General features: G+C 32.6%; 1 protein-coding gene across 2 annotated transcripts; it reads left to right on the forward strand.

The window, feature by feature from the left end:
* Positions 1 to 10,123: 10,123 nt before the first annotated feature.
* LOC106683860 (serine proteinase stubble) lies at positions 10,124 to 24,122 on the forward strand. Of its 2 annotated transcripts, XM_014425576.2 has the most exons (10): positions 10,124 to 10,327; positions 12,804 to 13,275; positions 15,593 to 15,894; positions 17,671 to 17,748; positions 18,426 to 19,127; positions 20,014 to 20,185; positions 20,306 to 20,423; positions 20,610 to 20,916; positions 23,199 to 23,330; positions 23,433 to 24,122. In XM_014425576.2, exons 1-10 carry the CDS (start codon positions 10,205 to 10,207, stop codon positions 23,592 to 23,594), a joined length of 2,568 nt encoding a protein of 855 aa, XP_014281062.2. In that variant the 5' UTR covers positions 10,124 to 10,204; the 3' UTR covers positions 23,595 to 24,122. The 2 variants fall into 2 exon arrangements, with proteins under 2 accessions (XP_014281062.2, XP_014281064.2); XM_014425578.2 differs by lacking the exon at positions 18,426 to 19,127.
* The last annotated feature ends 236 nt before the right edge of the window (positions 24,123 to 24,358 follow it).

A 24,358-nucleotide genomic window follows, 5' to 3' on the forward strand; every position in this document is an offset into this window, starting at 1 on the left:
ATTAAAATTTTCCTAGATCAACTTTTGAAACCTTTATTACACCTGTATACTTAAACCAAATTAAAATATTTCATTACTGTTGGAAAGACGAGTTTTTAAATTAAAATAGTATATATTCGCTAAATTTGAAAGTAATCAAAATTTTCTCCAAGAAATTTTAACAATTACAAATAAATTTTCTTACATCTCAAATTCAAATTGGTCTGCTAGTGAATATTTTAACGTTTTTTGACACCATAAAAATTAAAAGTTGATCGGAAATTACAAGTTGATGTAAAAATGAAATTACATGTCATCAATTTTCAATAAGTTTTTAAATGATGGAAAAAAAACACAGTTCGGTTTCGGTCTTGGTACATCAAATAGTGGATCAGCCGAAATTATTAACTTAAATGTTTAGTTTTATATCTGTGTTATTAATATAACAAAATTTTACGTATTTGTTCGGTGCCTCAGGGTATTCCAATTAAGTAGAGAAACAACAAACAAATTGATTAAGTATGTGAACTGCTTTTTACAGGCTGCGATACTAAAATCAGACAATAGTTAAGCCTAAAGAAATTACCGAAGCGAAAACTAAAGATCAAATTTGCTTCATAAGAAGTCTGGAATTTATATTGAATGCCTAAATGCAAGAAGAGAAGTATTTGCAAAACAATCATGTGGTTTAAAGTGGAATGTGAGGTCCTCGTTTCACATAATAATAGCAAGGAATATTAAATTGTAAGTTTCATACCAAAAGCTTTTTTTAACAAATTTTTAACAAAAGACTTAAGTTCTTTATATGGGCTTATAAAGAGTGCTCCAATAATTATGTTCAACCTAATTTTTATAAGTTTTTGAATTTTGATTTGATGCCGGGTCATTGTAGTAACATATTGTCAGTCTCTTACTGGTATTGCTAAATTTTTAATCTTTTTTAGCGCACTTAACTTTGAATTTTCAGTAGAATAGGTTTTATTTTATTTATATACTTATTTTTTTAAATAGATTTATCTTATTTTCTTTTTATTATTTCTCTTATTTTATTATTAAATTCATCTTATCTGATTAGGTTAGAAAGGATGAACAATATCTTCTTTTTTTTTTTACAGATCCTGATATTAGATTGTGTATTAAAATAATTCAATATATTATAATTATAAGGCATAAACCGCTGAAAACCATTATTTTTTTTTACTGTTTTGACATAAACAATGAGGGAAATCAAAGATATAAAAATTAAAACAAAATCATTTAAGAATCCATTTTTCTATAAATTTTGTCATTATAATTTGAGTTTTTTAGACCGGTTGACAAGACGAAAATGGCTCTCATGATGATGAAGCCTCGATAAGAAATGCATCAATTATAATGATAGACTTTTACAGGAAATTGAATTCTAAAACGACTTTATTGCGGGTAAATCATGGAAAATTGTAAAGAATTGTTTGATGTTTTTGACGATTTACCTCTCCTGAACCTGTTGGATAAAAAATTCCCGATATTCTTTAGGCATGAAATCTTATTTACTATCAAAATCAGTAAAAATGAGTAGCAAATGTCATTGGCAATTCCATGTATTTTAGGTTAGAAAATCAACAATACCAACTGTCAGTTTTATGACTCATCCAAAATCAGACCCAAACTCCAAAAATAGTAGTTTAAGAGAATTACTGTAACACCCTGTACAATACGAAACCTTAAAAAATTAATCTCATTAATATAAATTTTTGAATCTGGACATGTACGTCAACGTAATTATCTAGTATTTTATTGTTTTTGACAGTTGATCGCCTATATGCTTTGTGTTAAATTATTTGCAAAATCTTTTTTGCTTAGATTCAGAGACAATTTGGCGTCGGTAATAAAATTCATTAAAACTTGTATCATAGCAACCCCGAAAAGTAGGAAAACACAAGTTGAAGATTATTATTGCATATCTATGGATTCAATGATTTACAGGAAAATCATTACTAATGACTATAATTGAATCCGATTTCAGAGATCCGCTATGTTATGCTAAATTTCAGAACAAAAAATATCAAAAACTTATCTTGGACTTCAATTTTAAAATAATTTTCAATATTACGTTTCTTGTAAGGTTGAGTAATTGATGTAATGAAAAATGCGTCAGTTATTTACCAAGAAAATTTGCCCAAAATTGAATTAGTTTCTATAAAGAAAGATTCAATTTCAGTTCTGGAAATAACAAGAAAATAAAAATCCTTTTGAATGATGTTTTGCTACTACTGTCTCGTCAACATTTATATATATTTTTAAAATATACTTTACAAATTTATTTAGCATATTTTAAACCATATACTGTTTATATTTTACTCCACTATAATATAAATAAAAATAAAAGATGCATAAAGTCCACAGAGGACAGAAAGGTCGGAGTCAGATGGTGGGGGCACTTTCACTATGTATATAACCGCGGCCTGGCACCCTGTAGAGTCACAGTGCATCTATCAGATAGAACAGTAAGTACATCAAGTCTTGTGTAGTCAATAGCAAAGCAAATATTATAGTTATTGTTTTAGGTATAATATTTTCAAGATGATTTTTCAGTTCATTGAGAAGCGCGATTCTACCAAATACCACATTTTAAATTTTGATGTCTATTTTTAAACTTCTTCCTACATATTAAAAGTCATTTTAAGCATACCAAACTTAAAAAACCAACGAAATAAATTATTTTTCATTGTTTTAAAAAATCATAATGAAGAGTATTCGTTTTTCTAAATTTTTTTTTATATCCCCGCGAAGTGAGATTTTATCATATACCACTAAAATTTTGACATCCATTTTTAAAATTTTCATACTACTATAAATCTTTTAAAGCTTTCTGAATTTTTTAACAACAAGCAAACAAAATATTATCCTAAGTAATTAAAAAAAAATCTCGGTAAAAACGAAGTCGATAAAAAGAAAAGAGTGATCTAACTCAATAAATGTCAGTTTTTATGCTAAGATGTTTCTGGCTCAAAAATTTCCATAGTTTTACTAGAAGAAGGATCTAAAATATAAGATACTGAATATTATTTCTCTATATTATATAAAAAAGTGTTTAGTGATCTATGTATAATATTTTACACGTATTTTACTGTGTTATAAAATAAAAATTGAGGACAGAACCTAAGATTTAATTTTTCAAAATTTATTTATTAAATTAAAATTTTATAAAGTTATAGTAGAATTGGAAATACGCGATGTTTAACAAACATTTAACGAAGTTTAATTATCAACATAATTATTTATTTGTATGTAGTACAATAATAATTTTTAGATCTTTGTGTTATGTGAAAAAAAAAACAACATAAGTTATATAATTCGTAGAAATGAAAGAGAACGGTAACGTAATCAATAGGAATTTCCATCTTCAAAAAATATTATAATAATTATTAGAAAAATATTTACTTAATAATAAAGAAGCTTGAAATATCTGGGCTTACTAACATCTTGAACAATTTCGAATTTTAAATTTTATAAGGAATTTATTTCCTCCATCTGGTATAAAAGTGAAAAATGAAACTTCTTTTTCTCAGAAGCGCAGGCTAAGTTCTTTGCATAGAAGGCTAATTATTTCGAGGGCTTTAGAGAGAAATTGAGTTAGCTGGCGAGACGATAAGCCGCTTAGCGTAACTCTTCAGGAATAAAATCCTCAAATTTACTACAAAAACTCTAATTCTATTAATTTAAATATTCTTATGAGATACAAATTGAAATACTTCGAATATATCACAGTTAATTATTTAATGAAGTTTATAGATGAGTCTCAATGATACTAATGATTTGATTTGTGTATATTTGTTCTTGTATTATTTTTGAGTATTTTCATACAAAAAGTTTACCGGTGTTGCCAGATTTTTTTTTCTCAATTTCCAATAGGAAACTATTTTTTTTAGACGATTTATGAAAATTACTAATTAAAATTAATTAAAATAAAAATGAGATAGAACTTGAAAAAGTGATTTTTTTTTTCCAAGTGGCTTGGAATACTTGTAACAGTATTGGGAATAAAATAATTTTTTACCTAAAATCTTAAAATGCCAAGATTTAATTTAATTTTTCTATTCCTAAATTTTTTTGTCACTTACGTCGTTCATTTATGTTTATTTTCGTAAATGGGTGCCCTTTAGTTAATAACTAGGACTATTTTCTTTTATTTATTTTCAAGAAAATAATCTACATTTGCCAGAAACCGGCTATAATGTATGGAACAATTCCAGTATTGAAAACTGAGAGTTATTAAAAGTCAACAGCTACTGTTTGTAAAAAAAATTCTTATACGAAAAATAAATTTGTGGATTAAGTAAAGATATTGGCGCTAGGAGCGCATGTAAAAAATTTTTGAAATGTTTTTATTGTATATTATGCATTTTAAAATTGTTTTTTCTATTGCAAAATTAAATTATTAAATGTTCCGTTTCAAATCTAATTACGATAATTTTATTTGTGATAATTTCATATAATATAGATATATTTCACAAAATATATGTGATTTCAGGACTGGATCTGTATTTCATATAGCTTGCATCTTCATTAATTGTCATATTATTGTGGTTTCTAAAACAAATACTTCTTTGGTAATATGAAAAAACTAGGATGTAATTGAATAATTTTTTTTTATTACATAATATCATCGGAGCTTTTTTTTGTAATTATTAAGTCATTCAATTAAACAGGTTCAGAAGTATTTATTTTTACATTTCATTGCCTAAAATGCTCATAACTAGAATGCGCAACCATGAGGTTCACGATTTATTAAATAACGATTACTTCATGATGGATAGGGGTGTTCCCTTTAAATATCCGATGATTGGAAGGGTATCTTCTGCAGGCCTTCATCAAAGGGGAGGGTATCGCTAAAGAAAATACCTGGGGGGTGTCAGTTTCAATTACTGCTCTTACGGAAGGGCCGTGTTATCGCGGGGTGATCGAATCCCAACACCACCTTCCCCCTCATCCAATGCCTGGTAATTACCCAGTTTGCAGAGAGAGGGAGGAATGATGACGTTAATTAAAATCGCATCAGCGACATACTGGATGACAATTAATTTGCACTTCTTTTCCGTTCTTGTTTATATATGGTTAACTGCTCCCGGAACAAGAGATCAATGAAACATGTAAAGTATAATGTTTTAAACATACGTGTTGATTGATATTTGGATTTAAAGGATTTATCACCTGTAACTGAAATGCATATTCGATGAATCTGGATCTTGCTTTGGTGAGGAAGGGCTAAGTACTTAGTAAATTTTTCTCAGGAACAACAAGAGATAACGTTGTGCTGTTTATTCCATTCGATTTCTCAATTTTGGGAGTATTTTAAATGTTTTCCAAATCAAAATGTCAAAGAAAATTTATTTATTAGTTATCTAGGAAATAATATTTTTTGATTTTAAATTTTCAATTTTGTTTCTCCGGTGTTACCACCATTTTGCTTCACAGAATACACGCCCTAAAAAAATAGAAATAACTTTAATTAACTTAACTTTCTGTTATTGAAAAAAAGTATGTGATAAAAAACACAACTTTTAAGAATTATTTTTTTAATTGTTTCTTCATTGTTACCTGTTCAGTGTTTGAACTGAGTATCTTGGATATTTTCGTAGCATTGACAGCATGGAACAGCTACTTAACACAAAATAGTCTTAAAGACATACTAAAACGAGGATTATTCTGGAATAAACAGATGGATGTTTTTTATTGGTGAAGCTTATTAAAAATAAGAGTAGTTATCAAAACCCGCTAATTGGTATTGATTCAACATGAAAACAAAATTAATCTCAAATCAGAATTTAGAAAATATTAAAACTAATTTTTTTTATCGAATTAAATTATGTATATTTTATTCTTTTTTTTAAATCGAGCGAGACTCAAGAATTTTTAAGATAGAAAAATTGTATTAATTTAAGGAAATATTTGTTATATACTTCTATTATCTTGTTCACCAACCACATATCCTTCGATAACATCTAATAATATCTAAATTGAATGTTGAGATGGAAAAATATTCTAAGTGAAATTTTTGAAGGATTTTAGATTAACGCTAACTTGGATAAAGAGGTAGTTTATTTATTTAAAAGTACCACTATCACCAAGGAATTATAAATAATAAGGAATTATAAATAAAAAAGGAATATTACCTAATGGTAATAATAAATAATCACCTTAAAAAAAAATTGTAAATTAATCAAATTCAAAATTTATAGGTATTTCCGATTAAGTCATTTTTAATTAGCTGTATTACAGAATTCTCTCTCTAAAACGTCTCAGATACAAACTTGAATTAAACAAAAGATCCGTTTCGTTTATATGTTAATGAGTTTTAAAGGAATACTAAATTAGTTTTGAAATTTAAATATTTCATCTTTTTTTGAAATCACTGATTATACTGAAATAAAAAAAAAAAAAAACATTTAGTAACCGGTTAATTTTTACTTTCGCTGAATATATCCCGAATCTGTCGTATTCCTGTGGAACAGGTTACATATTACAAGTTGAGGAACACCTACCGGAGGCAGTGAACTTACAGAGAAAGGACGGAGCTAACCTTGAGCGAGGGAAAGTGAACTGTTGCAGGAAGTAGAAGTCGCCTCTCACGCTCTCTTTCATCGAGGGTGAGTCGATATCCTAGGTTTCCTACGTCGGAGCTCGCATATCTCATCTTTTCTTAGCCAAGTTCTAGGAAGTCATTTACAAGACAGTTAAGAGTTTATGATTCGAGAAGGATGGGACTTGATAGTGAAAAAGCCCGTTTTCGAATTCACCGCATCGTAAGTAATCGATTTTCGAGTTCTCTACATCGAAAAGAGATAAGCATTGCAAACTTTATGAGTTTACACTAAACTGCCTACACTCACGTAGACTTTAAATCCTGACACTAATTCAATTAATTTTATTATTCACTAACTCTAGCTATATGTAGAGATTTTTTAGCCAAATGTAATACACTCAAACTTCATACCAATGGACATTATTTGAGTAATGAACAGCCGTTTTAGTTTTTGATTCCACTTTATTTTATAATGACCGTATTGTTAAAACCACCTTCATCCATTAAGAAAAAATAAATTAAAACAAATTAAACATTTAAACGAATAAAACTATGCTTGGAGTAGTAATTCAATACAGAAACATTATTTTTAAAAAAATATTCCAGATATTTCTATTGTAGGTAGCTACTGTTACTTTGCTCGCAGCCTCAATATCTCTTCGAAGTTTCGCAGAGATGGAAAAAGTCACGGAATGTTCAGTTACAGTCGAAAAAATGCTTAGGGAAAAAAACTTACATCATATATTGACAATGGTATTAGATATCAAGGTGTGTGGTTGGTGATAGTGAATTAAAATTTTGGTGAACTATTTTTGTCTTAAATACCGTCCTTTACTTCTTGAACATGCAGATATATAGATGTATAGATACATAGATAGTGGAAATGAGTTTTTATCGATCATATTTATTGTTGCAGTATAAATTATTCGACTTGAAAAAATAAATACTATTACACATGATTATTATCATTATTTTTGCATTTTTTTTTTCCAACATTCGGTTCTTTTATTTGAAGACAGTTTTAGATTCTAACACTTCCTACTCTCCTTATGAATTAGTTAAGATGCGCTATTATTGACGAAGGGCAGACAAAGTATCTAAAAAAATCCTTATATTACATTAGTTATTGTTGGAAGAAATACTTGAAAAGAAGCTCCGTTGGGACATATGACAAATATTTAACTAGCTCTTACCTCACTCTGTAATCCAGAGAGAGGAAACGGCCTGGGATGTAGAACAATGGCAAGATGGCCAGTGTCCGGTGGCCGAACAAAACAATGGGCGTTTAATGTCGGCTTGGAAAGCCCAACAGGCTTTCACTTTTCTTTCTGAAGTTTCCCCGTACTTCCTCTTCTCCTGAATGGGCGACGGTCGATATTCCGATAATGAAGAATTATCGGAGTCTTTGTAAAATGTAAAAATGCTCGCACCCTTCCGGTAGGAAATCGGATGTTTGTTCAGTGGTTCCATTATAAAGTGAGTTGTATAGTGTGTTACATAGCTAGTAAATTAGTTCGATAAGAAACATAAATTGACGGTGTCAATTCTTTCATAGATCGGGTAGCTTTTGGTAAGAGTACTTAATTTCTTCACACATTCCAGTTAGAGTTCTTATGATATACTTCTTACATTCATGAAGTTTATTAATATTTATTATATAGGTGGCTTACTTCGATGGCACAGTGATGCTAAATACATTCACATTACCTTTACAAAAAAATAGAATTAAATGTTCTCTCTTACAGAAGATTCATATTTAACTTTTCAATTGATTTTCTAAAAGAGAGAACCTTTAATTTTAATGTTTATAAAGTTAGTGGAAATGTATTTAGCACCACTTTGAAGTAAGCTGTTTGGTTTAAAAAAATTCTTAAATTATTTTTAAAATTTAAACTATTTAGAATGAATTGCATTTGTATTCTGTGTGTATATTGACATTCATTATAATATGTACAAGAATTCATATATTACCATTGCTACATAAATTAATATTACTTCATAAAATGTTTTACATTAATTTAAAATAAAATAATAATTTGCCAGGTACAATCAAATAAAATATTGCTTACGCTGTTTGAAAACTTGACATTAAAGTTCATTAATTTATTAATGGTTTTTTTAATTTACTCCATAGATTCAAATTCGTGGCCACAGTTGTCAGTGTTTTCTGTTGAAGACGATGTCTGAGATCCATATAAAAAAAGTATCTTTCTCATTCCTTTGTCTTTAATCATGGAGGTAGATGAACTTTACACGTGTTTAAAGCACCGATATTTTTCCAATCCCATGTTAATTCTTCTATTTCTTTTTCTAAATATTTAAATGTGATACAATAGCCCTAAATAAATACATTGCTCGACAAAACTGATTGTCTGGTTAAAACTTGTACCTCTCATTTCAGTGAATTAACTAGTATTATTACTGTGAATTAACTAGTATTATTACTGTTAATTAACTAGTATTATATACTGTTATAAAAGTGAAAAAATAACAATATGTTATTCAGCAAAATCTGTCCTACTGCAAGTTTTCTAGAAAAGAGTTGTATCGAATTTACTAATTTGAAATTAGCTATTATTATTTCGATTATCCATTCTATTTCATATCAAGTCATAAATCCTTCGATGTTTCGCTTTGCACACTGGACCTAGGTTGGGATATCCATATTATCTAATGATGAAGACTTACTCCACTATTTCGATTTGTCTTCCGCATCTGTTGGACTAGTTTTTCTGGCGGGGAAAGCAGGTTGTTTTCGGAACCGTAGGTTCAGCGTGGGTACCCCGTGGGCAGGCGAAAGCCTGTAAATTATCTATTTAATCCTACACTCGGGCGATCCTCTTCTCTTTATGTAATTGTGCCAACGCTTTCCATTTCGCCTGATTAGGGGGCAGTTTCGTAACTGCTGCGTTTCCTTTATTTAGCGACTTGTAATTAACATCCTGAAAGAAAACAAACATCTGACATGTTTTATTCTTTGTTTGTTTTATGTATATGTGATTTCAATCACTTCGATTACTTGTTAGACATTAAATAAACCTTATATTTTTGTAAATCTTATTGGAACCGGTCAAATGTGGAAACGTACTTCATTTTAAACAAAAATACATCAGATAAATCTCAGGACAGAGAGAAAGGCGATTTCAAGCCTTCGATCATAGAGACCAAGGTCGTAGAAAGCAATAAACATCCAATTGGAGTTGATACCACAAAACGTATTTCCTTCCAGACGAATCTAGTCATCTTCATTCTGGAAAGAGACGCGGCCCAATGCTTCCACTTCATGGCTCACTGGAAGGACTTCCTCTTACAAGATGATTTGTCTCGCATTTTTGTGCTTGCGTAGCGAATAACTAAGCCATTATACTGTCAGAAGTTATTCTTCTCCTATTTTTCATTCCTTTTTATGTGGCAGCAAACTGAAGTCCATGCCCAATCTTTATCACTGGTTCGCTAGAAACCAATCTTTATGCTTGTTGAATAGAAATATTTTTGAGATGTATGTAATAATTTTAAGTTATGATAATGTTTTTTAAAAATATAATCCTTTAATAAATCCCTTTTAACTTACAGATGATACAGAAAGGAGGATTGTTCCTCTGCCTTCTTTTGGTGGGGGTAACACTTGCTGAAGAAGACTGGGCCTGGAAGAAAGAGGACATGGAAAAACGTGAGGGTAAGGATCTCAAAGCCGAGATCAAAGAACAGGAGGCCACACTTGCCAACGACACCCAACCGAGGCACTTCATCAAAGACAGGCTCTGTGATCTTGGACTGGGCGGAGTGAGTACATTCATTATCATAATCTATCGGTAATATTATCGATTTTATCTCGATACGAAACAATGAAGGTGATTCCTGACAAAATCGATTTGCTATGCCACAGTGTCCTTCACCTGGCTGACACGAATCAGGAAACAGCTGTTCGATGGCCTTATTTAGACACTAGTTGAAATAAATCGGAAGAGAACCGCTTTGATGTCCAAACAGCCTAGAAAACATAAGTTTTGTTTTCATTTTACAGAGATTATGTTTATTTGAAACAAGACTGAAACTATTCAAACGTTTAATTTTTCACTTTTTTTTCTGCATTTGAACTATTATGTACTGTCGGAATCTATTTCAGAAATCTCATAAGAATTTATGATTACAACCTTCTATTAAAAAAAAAAAAGAAAAGTTAATTCTTTAATTTAAAAATATAATATTAATGATAGATGAGGCCAAAATACACTGAAAAATAATTTAAAACCCCATAAACATAATCTTATTGTTTTTATAGTTTGTCTTTTATCTTCAATGCCTTCTAAGTCCCCATCAACAATCAATTATTTATATTTTAGTCCGCTTGTTTATAATTATTTTCCTTCCCACTATTAAGAAAGAATTGTGATAGTATCAAATTCGGTATAAACATTTCAATGGATTTTATCGTTTCCGAGCCTAAAAAATGACAGTTTCTTTCTTTTTTTGCCACGAATATATCTTTAACTGGTGAACAATTTTTTTTTTTTGTTTTATGTTTTTGGTCACCAATCTCCTGTTTCGACCTGTTTTTCTAAATACTGTAACACTAAAAGGTCTCCAAAAATTTCGACTTTGGTCTTGTCTAAAGCCTTATACTTAGAATCCATTAAAGCTCCATACATGGCGCATTGATAAATAAAAAAAATATATTTTCACATTAATTAGAAAGTATACTATTTTATGGACAACTGTAGAAAATTACACAGATGTATTTAAATACATAGCAAATTATCTTGGTACTAGAAAATAAGCGTCGTAACGTTTTATAAAGTATTTTTAAATTATATTATAAAGGTTTAAAAATTATATATATATATATATATATTAAAGTGCGTAGTTCATAGTTCTAAACATGGGCGTACAGCCAGGGTGGGGCAGCTCCCTACCCCCTCTAGAAGTAATTTTAAATTTTTTTTCAAGAAAATAATTGTAATAACTACGCCCTCGGTTCTGACCCTGCTGTGTTTCATCAATATACATTCTCCATTCAAAAATTTGAATCATTAGGAATTCTGTAATCACTGATTCGACTAATTTTCCGTAATATAAGTAATTACAGATTCATAAAGCCAATAACTAAACGTTTTCGCTGATAAAAATAACAATATCTAGGGAACAGAGTGCTTTCTTCAGGATTGTGTTAGAGATATCGGTTTGAATTAGCCAACAGAGGTAAACTACACCAACTTAATTTGACAAGTTAACTAACTGTTCTCTCTCTCTCTCCCCCTTGGCTATAGCTTTGAACTTTAACTAATCTAACAATGTCCCTAAGGTCCTGAACAATGTAGTTTATTCCGAATACTGAACATTTTGTACGTAGATATTGCGTGCTATTATTTAAAGTGAATAAAATTCCATAGAGATACGTAAGATGGGCATTCTTTCCAAACACACGTGAAAACGTCTTAAGATCGGTGTTGTCAAGTCCTAGTATAAATGATTTTCACTTTTGCTATTTCTGAGTTGTTTTAATGGCGGATTATGATGAATTGTAAAGCTACCGATATATAGTTCCTGTAAGTCAGGAACTTACAAATAAAAAACTTCATTCATTATAACAATATTAAGCCAGTAGTACACGTCACTTCATTTTGTTAAAATCTAAGGTACGACTAAGCTATAGTCTAAGCTATAGTTTTATTTATTTATTTACAATATTACAACATATGATTGAAAAATAGTGTAGGACTGGATGTTGTAGATCCACGAGGAAGAATTAGTATCTTCCTGAGGTATAGTAACGGTTATAATGCCCCATCTTATAATATATTCTTACCCAAACATATCAACACATTCTAATCGAAAATGGACTTTAATGTAAAATAAAAAATTTTCTCAATGGTTAGATTTTAGTGTTAGTATTGGATTGGGGAGTGGAATAGCTCCGTGAGTAAGGCGATGTGTTGTGGATTGTTGAATCAACCCGATTGTTTCGGGTCCCACCCAAATTGAGAAAAAACGTGGTGGTTCAGTATGATCATGAACAAATCAACTCCTAGCACAAATGCTGCTCAAGAAACAGTACTTCCTAATAATACTGAATTCCTTAGGTTGTAACGGTACATGTTAATATTGGGTGAGATGGATGGGATATACTGACTTTAAGTATAAAATTACCTAATTAACTGAGTATTCTATTTAAAATACTTTGCGGAATATTTTAAAATTACTTTTTTACCTGTTATATAAATCCTGTTTAGATAATTATATATTTATAATCCTATTTCAGTGTGGAGAAGAAGTGGAGGAGAAGCGGCCCCACGTCCACCCCAGTGAACTCATCTACGCTCAGCCCGTACACCTCAAGCCGATAGGGCGCCCCATCCCAGCAGTCCCCGTGAAGGGCCCCGGGCTCTCTCCACCCCCGCCTCCCGCCTTTGGGCCAGGCCCTGGCTACGGGCCTCCTAGGCCAGTCCCCTTCAGGCCCAGGCCCTACCGCCCGGCTCAGGTCTATGAGCCCGATCACGAACCAGCAATCCTTGAGGAGAAGAAGCCATATCCTCCCCTAGAGCAGGTCGCTGGTGGCAGCCTCCAGACCCACGTCCACCACCACTATCACCACAATGACGGCGACAAGGAGCACGGAGTCTACGATGCCAACACCCTGGCCCAGAGCAGCATATACAGTCCTTCGTCCAGTTACGGGAACAGCTATCCCTTCTATAAGAAGCAGCTTAATCTCAAGCAGCCTCATGCTCTCAGTAAGTATCAAGCCGTAAGTAATTTTTATAAATAAGATAATTCAATGAGTTCATAAAGGTTGTACTTGAGAACTTAATGGTGTGTGAAATAAGACATCTAATTCTTTCCGTTATCTTGTAGTATCATATCGGACTGTGACTGCTATAGATTTCTTGCTATATTCCTGACGATATGCTTGATTAGCAAGGGATTTAAAAGATTATATTTATTTTGAGATCTTAAGTTTATTAATCAGGCAGTTATATTGATATTACGATGAAAGGAAATATGATTATAAAATAATTAATATTATAAATTGTTTTAAGTTTATAGACATTGATGGATTCATCTATGAGAATTCGACATACCAGGTTTTTACTTGTTAATTATTTCTCCTCGAATCATAGAATGTAGCTAGTATATTTTCTTTTTATTGCCTATCTCATAAAATCGTTTGGTTTTTAAAAAAATAAACACCGAAACTGATAAAGGGGAATCATTCCTTCCCAACCAGTCTCTGAAATCACATGATCTGAGGTAGATATATCTTACCTTTAAAATATTTACTAATACCAGGCTAGTTTGTGTTTGAAAATTTATTAATATCGGGCCACATTGTAAAATTAGCTAAAACAATGAATCGATGTAGTGCTAAAAAAGAAGTTACGGACTTTAGTAAATATAGCAATCTTGACGGTAGTAGCGACAAATCAATTACAAAATACATCAATTGTGGCAGCCGTAAAATAAATTTTCAAACTTCGATATTTTCCATTACGACTGCGAATAGTGCGGGTATCAAAAATATTCTTTATTCTCAAAAATTTTTTTCCGTAATCTAATCATCTTTAAATGACTTTTTGTTTCCATGTAAAATTTAAAATTGAGAAAATCTAATGTCTGAACATATCCGACAACGGGTGCTGCCTATATTATACAAAGGGGAAACAAAACGTTCCACTTCCTTCTAAGTTCCCCTGGCAGTGATCCGGAGGGTGTTAGATGCAAATCAAGTAGGCACTGAAGTTGGAGCATCGCACTCAATCTTAGAGGCTTAGGACGCCCTCCTTTTTTCCCTCCACCACGCTGACTCTTAGATAGACTTGTCTTCCGTAAGCCTTCCCGAAATTACTCAGCCGAATGAAACTCATTTATCTGTCAGGTTTCATTATTCTTTGGCTCGCTATTCTTCTCGAATAATCTCCATCTATTTAAAAACTATTAGAAGAAATACAAGTTAATTGCTACCTTGAATGTGAAAATATTCTTTTCATATATCATTTATTATCATAACATACCTTAGAAAAGAAGAAATATGTGATATATTTTTAAAAAACCATCCCTATATTAGAAATAACCAGCCGCATTTTAGTTGTAAATATGGAAAATATATTGGTTTAATATCGGAACCAGCTAACATATTTTTGTATTGAGAAATTTTGTATTGAAAATCCAGTTTTCATAAATAAAACCACATCACCAATACATTACTAAAATATTGATGAAGAATATAGTTGATTATTTCTGTTACATATTTTGAATAACGCAAGGATGCTACAAAATTTTAATATTCATACAAAAAGAATTATATCAAGGAGTTCATTTGTTTTAATCAAAATCAAGATATTTTATTGTGCTACATGAAATGAAATATGGAATACAAATTTTTATGGTCTATAATGGTCTTCTTAGTTTCTGTATTAAAATAATAGGTTCATATTTCAACAAAGTAACAAATTTATTGTTGTTCGCTTTTTTTATTATTGAACGGGAAGTGGGGTGGCTAGGTAAGTAATACGCTCCGCTTCTAGAACCAGAGCCCGAATCCGGCTGTAGCAGATAATTATATATTCTGTTACTGCAACTTTGAGTCAACCCTGTGGGTTTGGAAGTCATCCAGTCCTATCCAGGCTCTCAATAAAGTAAGTACCGTTAATTGGGAACGATTAGGTCATGACCAAAATAGTTGATTGTGATCACGATTGTGATCATGACCAAATCCCTTCTTGCACCGTTCAAGAAAGTTCTGAACCTCTGAGCCTTTAAGGACTTAAAGGACCCCAGTAAGGATTTTATTTAATAATATTATTAAATGTTTAATTATTTTTCGTGAGACTAACGCCCTTTTGCTTACTCTGCATTATTATGATTATCAATAATGATTATTCCAAGAATGGAGAAACGATGAACGGTTTGGTATGAAATACTATTTGAGAGATTAAAGGATTGTTTAAATGGTAGATTGGTCTGGCAGAACTACAGCGATAAGTGTTAGTTTTACCTTTTAATTTTTCTTAACTTATTTATTATATTAAGTTTATATCCATTATTTTACAGACTATGTCCCAGGAAACTCATTCACTCCTTCCAGCAACTCTTACTCGCCTTCCAGCAGTTCTTACAATCCAGCTACCAGCTCTTACAACCCCCAGAACTACTACCAACCCTATGATCGTGAAGACTGTTACTGCGTCCCATGGGACCAGTGTCCACCCGGTGAAGTCTCGAGGAAGGAAGACAGGCGTGAACCGCTCATCGATCCCAGGCACAACCCCAACTCCGACATCCAGGCCCTGGACGAAGTTGTCGTCACAGACGGAAACGGCACGATGACTATTGTCAAAGGACCTGTATTAGAGGTAAGTTAAGACTTTGTCGCGATTTCGTATCAACATCCTACTATCTAGCAGTTTTTTAATTAATCATTTTTTAAAAAAAATATTTTACAGAAAAAAATCACTTTTTTTTTCATTATCACTTTTTTTTTCAAAAAATCATGACATTTTGCTGCTCAGTGTTTCATTTTATTGATTTGAAATTCATTCATTCACCAAAACATTTAGATATATCGGATTCAGCAGTCTTTACATCATTTATCAACGCCATAGGTTTTTTAAAATACATATTGTTTTTAGAAAATATTTCACAACTAATAATTTCTGACACTTCATTACAAACCACTACTTATTATTACTTTCTCTAATCATTCATCTATGAATCCATTTCCTGGGATACCCAGCAGACGGAACGAAATTACATTGCTCGAGGTATCTTCCTTGACTTTCAGCGTGTCTTTTAGTTACTCAACCGTATCATCCTTTCCCTTATTTCCATATCAATCGTAGACGTAGAAACTTTGTTCTCCTCGTCTAGAGGAACGATGTCATCGTAGTATAAGTCGTTGAATGGCCTTAAGGAGGGTTGTTATCTCATTCGGGATTGCGAGCTCTGGAGACAATGGCTCATTGAAGAATCTAGGTTATCATGACTATTATTAAAAGCGAAGGAGGACACTGCTACTGTGTACCTCTTCAAGGAGCGTCCTTCAGGATCTACTTGGATTGTGAATAATAGGTTTGTTCCAACAAAACGTTCATTGGAACCAACCTATTTTCGAATGAAGTTTCTATTATCCAAAATTATATAATATACCTCAGGTGTTTCTCACTCCACTGCAAGAGGATGCAATATAAATACAGTTTCACATCTGGATAGGAGGAAGATATTTTGTAGAAACTATTGAAGATTAATTATTTTAAAAATGATTTCAGTTAAAAAACTAGAGACTCAGGATTGACCATTTACGCTTCCTAGATTTTTACTTTATAATAATTAGTCTTTACAATTTTACGTCACACTCTAGCGTCCAATGCCACCAATAGATCTCACGTAATGGAACAATAGTGCACGAGTTTTACGTAATGGGTGGGGTATTTTAACCCCCATGTTTATTAATATTCGAGTAAGAAAAAAGCTGCTCGGGCGACAGACATCACGCCCGCTTTGTCCGGAGTGATGTAAAGGCCTGACCTCAAACGGGGAAAGTTCCTCAAGTTCTTACGCAATCGGTTTCACTTTCTTGGTGACTCCTCCACAATGGGTCACACCCGATAATGAGGGCGTTGCTTCATATCCAACTTGGAAACGTTCCTCTCTTACCTTCGAGTCTTGTTTGCATCATGGATTAATGAAATATGTCTCTTGCAGAAGCTTTATTCATTGTTTATAATGACCTATTGTACAAAGGACATACAGAATTACAAACAGCTATAATGTATTTAAGAATATCTAATCACGATATTGATTTAACGTGCTATGACCTACTAAGTTCTTCAACCAAATATTTACTTTTGAAATTTGATTAAAGGAATTGTGTAAAGACGACGGTAAGACTAGAATAAGTGAAAATTTGAAAATGTTTAGAGGATTTGTAACACTTAATCTATCTCGGCTTTTATGTCGTCCTTACTAGACATACCATGATCTATATTTTTCCCTCCAGAATGGTTTATTTTAAAATTTAAAGTTAAACTTAAAAAAACAACCATAATAAATTCTATGACCTTGGTTTATTACTATTATTTTTTCTATATATGCTTATTTCTTGCCACTAACAAATTTATTTTCTTTATTAGCAAAAAACTGAAACAAGGAGGAGGAGAGATGTGAAGGACAGTACTGCCGAACCATCTGAGAAATCTGAAGTACAAGAGGTAACATAAGATCATTATTTTTAATAAACCGCTTCTGCTTTGCTTTCACTCACTAACCAATCATTTCAAAACAGTTATTTTTGAAATAATTTATAAGCCAACAAAAATGACAGAAACAATACTTACGATTTTGTGGACATGACGGATTCCCTAGCACGTTCCTAACGAGGATTTCAAGGACTAGTGAAATAAGTTAATAAATTGAACTTAACAGTACGCCACTACTGCTTAAACTTGCTAATCAGCACTAAATAATGAAATTTACAATAAAGACACAATAACCATAAAGTAGAATAAAAACCGTAGTTAAAATGCACGAAATAATGTTTTATTTGCACATTATAATCGGTTTGTTTAGATGATGTAAACTTCCGGAGTATCCTACAGCGAATCCTGAACGTAATGATCCTTTAAAGAACAATAAATGATATTACTAAAGATTCTTAATTGTATTTCATTTTTTTTTTTTTAAAAGTAATAAATCGGGTGGATTAGTTTGTTGTTGATTGTTCCTCTTCATCAAAGGAAAGATAATGGGAAAATGTTTTGAACTGGACTGGCTCGACCCGACTTGCCTCTGGAACACACATAACAAGTTAACAAAGCCTCTTTGATAACCAGCTTATGCCACATTTCCTAACTCCTTTCTGAGGCAAACTTGTTCTGTGATGTTCCAGAGGAAACTCAAGCTCGGTGGCTCTGACGACAGCGACGGTGACACCGGGGTCAAGCTGCGGCCGACGTTCGGGGTGTCGTTCGGTCTCCCTTCCGGGGGAGGAGGATACCCACTGAACCCGTATGGAAATCCGGCGGTGAACCCTTACGACGGATCCATCGGTTCTGGAGGTCTGGACCTTGGCCTGGTCTCCGTCAACCCGCTCCTATCGCTCCAGGTCACCAAGGACGATTACGGGGATAAGGTGGTTAAGCCACTCGTCAATCTTCACGTCACTCCGAATAAAGGATTCGTCCACAAGATAGGCAGCATTTTCCACCAGTTCAAACCACCATACTATCAGTCTTACCATCACCACCAGCATGTCCACAAGGTCCCTCCTCAGTACTATCCATACAAGCCTTACAAACCGTGGGGACCATCATACTCCTCCCATCCTCCTTCCTCCTATGGTCCTCCAAGTTACTCCTCTTATGCTCCAACTTACTACCATAAACCTGAACCCTATAAACCCTACAAACCAGAATACTACGAACCAGAGTACGACTCTTACGGTAACGATCACTCTTCCTACGAACCTTATGAACCTTACTATGATTACTATAGGAACGCTAGGACTAACACGACAGCCCAAACTGGTGGAAAGGTAGCATTCCCTGAAAGTAGAAGTGATCGAACCAAAAGAGATGTAATTGCTGAAGAGGTGAGTTGAGTTCTAACTGAATATATTCATTTTTAATAACTCATTAAAACTTCATCAAACTTCATGTTCATCACCGTTCTGAAAGCAAGTAAAGTACAACAGAATCTTTAAAACATACTCATGATATAATCACTAAAGTAATATAAAATACTGCTATGCAAAGCATTATTCTCTTTTCATGTATTTTCTTTTGAATCCATTAGGAAGTTTAATTAGTGACAAAGACTGCATTAGAGACTTGATTAAGAATACTCAAAGAATTTTAGTTTTAAGCACTTACAGGAAACGAACAGGTTTGCTGACACAGATGCTAATCCAGCACATTGACGGTTTTAATTTACAGCTGAAGACTCCTGAAGACTGTACAAATGGAACGGATCAGGACTGGTGATATATTACAGAATATTACTAACTTAACAAATTTATATCACATTTTTATTTTCTTGAATCACACAAAGACGAAGGTTTTTTATAATTAATGGCATGAATGAGGTAGTGGTTTTGAATATTAATTAGTTGCAAGATTACAATTACAAGTACAGGGCATCATTTGTAGTTATATAAATATTTTTTAATTTTTAAAACTTAAATCCATTACAACAGTAGCACTAACATTTCTTCATACTTCATTTAACCTTCTAGTAATGAGAAATTGACAGCAGTGAATTCTTTATCGAAACTTTTGTATTTTGTTTCTTCAATATTATCATCAGAGAATTCTTTTCTTGGGAACTCGATATGTGGTGATGGCTCTCTCGAGACATTTCAATTGATACTAGTTTGGGAATGAAAATTCCATGACATCTGTACATTCCTTAAAACGTTGGATGGATGAAATAAATTAACTTTTATGTTCCTAGTTAACTTAATAAAATTATTTCTCCAGCGCCAATCTTACTATCCTGGAGGACGTTGCGGGCATAAGGAAGTGTGCTGTAGAAGACCCGCTAGGACTACCGGCCCTTCTTATAGACATGGACAGTGTGGAGTCAGGAACGCTCATGGTATCAACGGAAGAATCAAGAACCCAGTTTACGTTGATGGAGATTCCGAATTCGGTTAGTGAACATCAATTAATTCAAAAGTTATGGTATATAATAAACTCAAAAACAGTGACTTTTATTTTTAAAGTACGATATTTCTTGATATTGGATCTAAAGAACATCTGATATTTTCAGGTGAATATCCTTGGCAAGTGGCCATATTGAAGAAGGACCCACAAGAGAGTGTCTATGTCTGTGGAGGAACTCTCGTCGATCGTTATCACGTACTCACTGCAGCTCACTGCATTAAGTCGTAAGTATACAAATATATTTTGTGAATTTATAGTCATAAATAAATATATTTGATGGACAAAATGAAAACCATCATGATATGAAATTTATTAAGTACGAATATGAATTTGTTAAAATGAATTTTATGGTTGAGTTTGATCGAAATCAAAACTGAATGTTTAGTTTTCATGAACTCTTAAATTTTTAGTTACACCGCCTTCGATTTACGAGTCCGACTTGGTGAATGGGACGTCAACCATGATGTAGAGTTCTTCCCTTACGAAGAGCGGGACGTGCAGACACTCTACGTTCACCCTGACTTCTACGCCGGGACGCTCTACAACGATATCGCTATCCTCCGTCTGGACAGACCCGTCGGATCCTCTCAGGCTCCTCACATATCTGCAGCCTGTCTTCCTGAACCTTCCGCGGACTTCAGTGGTTCAAGGTGTTGGACAACAGGATGGGGCAAGGACGCTTTTGGCGACTACGGAAAGTACCAGAACATCCTAAAGGTAAGGGATGTCAATGAAACAACAGTGTTTGTTGAATTGTTAGGGAAAATAATATTAAAGCCGTAAAATTATTTTTCTTCAAAATATTAATTTTTTTTGTTTATATCAGTTAATTGGTAATGTTTATTAATTCTTTATACAGAATAAATTGATTCGTTCTGAGCATTGATAAAAATATGCTGAAGTGTAAGAAATCGATTATGAAGGGGGATATCTTGACCAGTTACTTTAATCTGTTTAATAATCCTTGTAACTTTCCCGGAAGACTATTGCATAACTGTTCCGGTTCTAGATTCGGTGTTTATTTTTTACTGGTTGTTTATTTAAGTGTCTTCAAACCAGTTTCCGCTCATGTGATGTATCATGTGGTCCAGCCGTTCAGCCGGATATTTTGGCAAATATATACACAGGCATTTATTCATTAATGACATAAGTCTCTTTATACTTCGTATTTTAATTCAATAATTTTTAAATTTTTCTTATCTATTTACATTTTCATACCAAATGACAGAATTTCTACCATGGTAATTGGAAAGAAGATGGGGTTGAGGCCATAAATTAAGAGTAGCGTTCGATTTCAAAAATTTAATAGCCATACAGTTTGAAACAGACACCTTTCTTCACACAACGAAGATATATTTTTTTATTTACTTTCTTGGACAAATTTGGGAATAATAATTGTGTAGTTATTTTGTAATTTCAATTTCTTAACAGAATAGCTTTCAGGGAACAATGTTGACGTGAACAAAAGTTTTGTGCAATTATTTCTAAAACATTAGTCACAAAAATATTTTGTTATATCAAAACAGTAAATATCTCCTTCATAAAATGATTTAAGTTGTACTTATGCCAATCATGGTCAATCTCGCAATTACGTTATTTTGTTTATATCCAAATTTATGGAACAAATTTTATTCTTTAATTTTAAAGGGATAGCTGCATAATTTATTTAATTATAAATCAGAGATTTTGATACATTGATAAATATCTAAGCTGAGCGCAAAAACAAACTATGATTGATTGTGATAGTGTGTACTATATCATTGCTCACTCAGATGTTATAGCTTATTCCGAACCATCATCTAAAGCGATCCCTGCAATCATGTAATGAATCCCTTTAATCATTGCCCCAACACAACATCGCTTTATTATCGTGTGAATCAATTAAATTAAAAAGTATTAATAATTATCATGTAGGAATATGGTATCGTCATCGAAAATATTTATGACCAGAGTAACTTCGTTAAACAATCCAAAGTTTAACTTTGTTAGGTGTATATTGATTTTCTAAACATTAGAGGTTCAGTCGGTGAACGCACGGAAGGGAGGGCGCACAGATAACTGTAAGTGTACAAAGAAAGTAATTTGAAAACGAATTAAAGTAATGGCTTAGGTAACTTTAGTAATGGGCTCTGAGAACACAACTAATTAACGTGTTAAACAATAGAAAGCTGGATACACAGGAAAGCAATAAGAAAGTTTCATGCGCTGTTGCCTTATCACTAATGTAAACACTAATAGAAATTCCGGGGCTTCATAGACCAATCAAATAATGATTCCTCAAGAATCAGATAGGAGGCTTTGATTTCGTGCTCTCAAAGGTACTAGAAGGCTTTGTGAGCAAAAACGGAGCTGGAGGAAGCTTTTAATTTTTTGTAAGGCAATGGGCAAAAATGGTATTAACCTGGAAAGTCTTATAATTTGTCTTTCTCTGTCTTTTAGGTTAATGGTTGTGAATTTGATGTTTGTCACCTCTATTTTTTCCGGACATATTAAAAAAAAAAAAAGAAATATTAATATATTTTTCATTCCTAACATGAAAACAGTGAATTTATTTATTTTTATTCGAAGCCAATCCGAGCCAGTCAATTGGAGACGAGAAGGGTTCTCTGAAGAATGTTTTAGATGAGTTCTAAACATTTGTTTACATTTGCTTTCAAGGTCTTTTTCTCTGGTAAATTTAAGATCAGCCAAGTAGTTTATATTATGTTATATTTAAGGACGGTATTATCTGTAATTTCGACTCTAGCGATATTTGTTTTTGTCTGCACAGTTCGTTTTAAAGTTATCACTTAGTTAAAATTAGCAAAAAAAAAAGATATAATTCAGAAACTTTTTGAACTTCTTGTTTACTTTGAAGGTATCTTTTTTTTTCCACAATTGTCTTGACTACATTCTGTATTAAATGTCGGTATCATGCTATTCCTATGAATCTTAATGTTTTATCATATAGAATATTTTATACATTATCAACGCATTTATTCCATTGCACTTTACAACAGGAAGTAGACGTACCAGTCCTGTCCCACCATCAATGCCAGGCTCAACTCCAACAGACCCGCCTTGGCTACGACTTCAAGCTGCATCCTGGATTCGTCTGTGCAGGAGGTGAAGAAGGCAAGGATGCATGCAAGGTAATGCTCATATTTTTATCTTTCTTACCTTTATCTATATTGATTTAAAGGTTTCCTTTCATCATATGTTTACATCTGGCTAATACGTAATGCTTAACATAGGGTGACGGAGGTGGCCCCATGGTCTGTGAGAAGAACGGAATCTGGCAGTTGGTGGGCATCGTAAGCTGGGGAGTGGGCTGCGGACAGCTCGGCGTGCCTGGAGTCTACGTCAAAGTACAGCACTACCTTCCCTGGATCAGGAGTATCACCAGCCAGGTCTAAGCCTCCCCGACAGTTCTCTATATTTATTTAATTATTGACATTACCCAATTCATTATTATCACATAGAAACAGGCCCTTTTCTTTTTCTAGTCAGCTATAAATTAAATAAATTATCTGTTAACTGTATCATGTTCATGACTAGAAGATGAATTGTGTATTCCAAAGACAGCTCCAAGATGTATCCCTTCAGTCCCCATTTCTTCTTCTTTTATGAAGCAAGAGAAATACTGTAAATATCGAAGGTGTAACCTTCACGATCCTTTGGGCTTTCGGGTAGCATCATACTAATGAATGAGTTCCTCTTGGACTTTACTTTTTAACGTTTTTAAAAATTATTTAGTCAATTGAAATGATCCGATCCGAAAGCCTAGAGTAAAAAGTAATGCATATTACATGGCATATTAAAAATATATATTACATTTCATGTTAGTGTGTAGTATGGATTCTCGATAAATTAATTTTATTATATTGGAATAATTATTTATTAAGTCACGAATAAGATTTTTTGTAAATAAATCTTGAACCTGATTAATATGATTAGTTTCATTTCATAATACCTTTTTCCCAAACTGAAATAGTTCAATGAAAAATAAAATAAATTTATTATTTCTGAGTCTTAAGGTTCAATAAGATTCGGCTAGTAAAGAATCAATAGTAGAAATCACGAAATTAGACGGATATGAAAAAACTCTTGCTCCACAAATTGACTCAAATAATCCTCTAATGAAAGATTGGGAATTGTTCGTTGTGTCGGCGTGGGAATG

The sequence above is a fragment of the Halyomorpha halys genome, unplaced genomic scaffold (genome assembly GCF_000696795.3).
Source record: "Halyomorpha halys isolate HHAL.00 unplaced genomic scaffold, Hhal_1.1 Scaffold522.1, whole genome shotgun sequence".
In the NCBI taxonomy this organism is placed as follows: domain Eukaryota; kingdom Metazoa; phylum Arthropoda; class Insecta; order Hemiptera; family Pentatomidae; genus Halyomorpha; species Halyomorpha halys.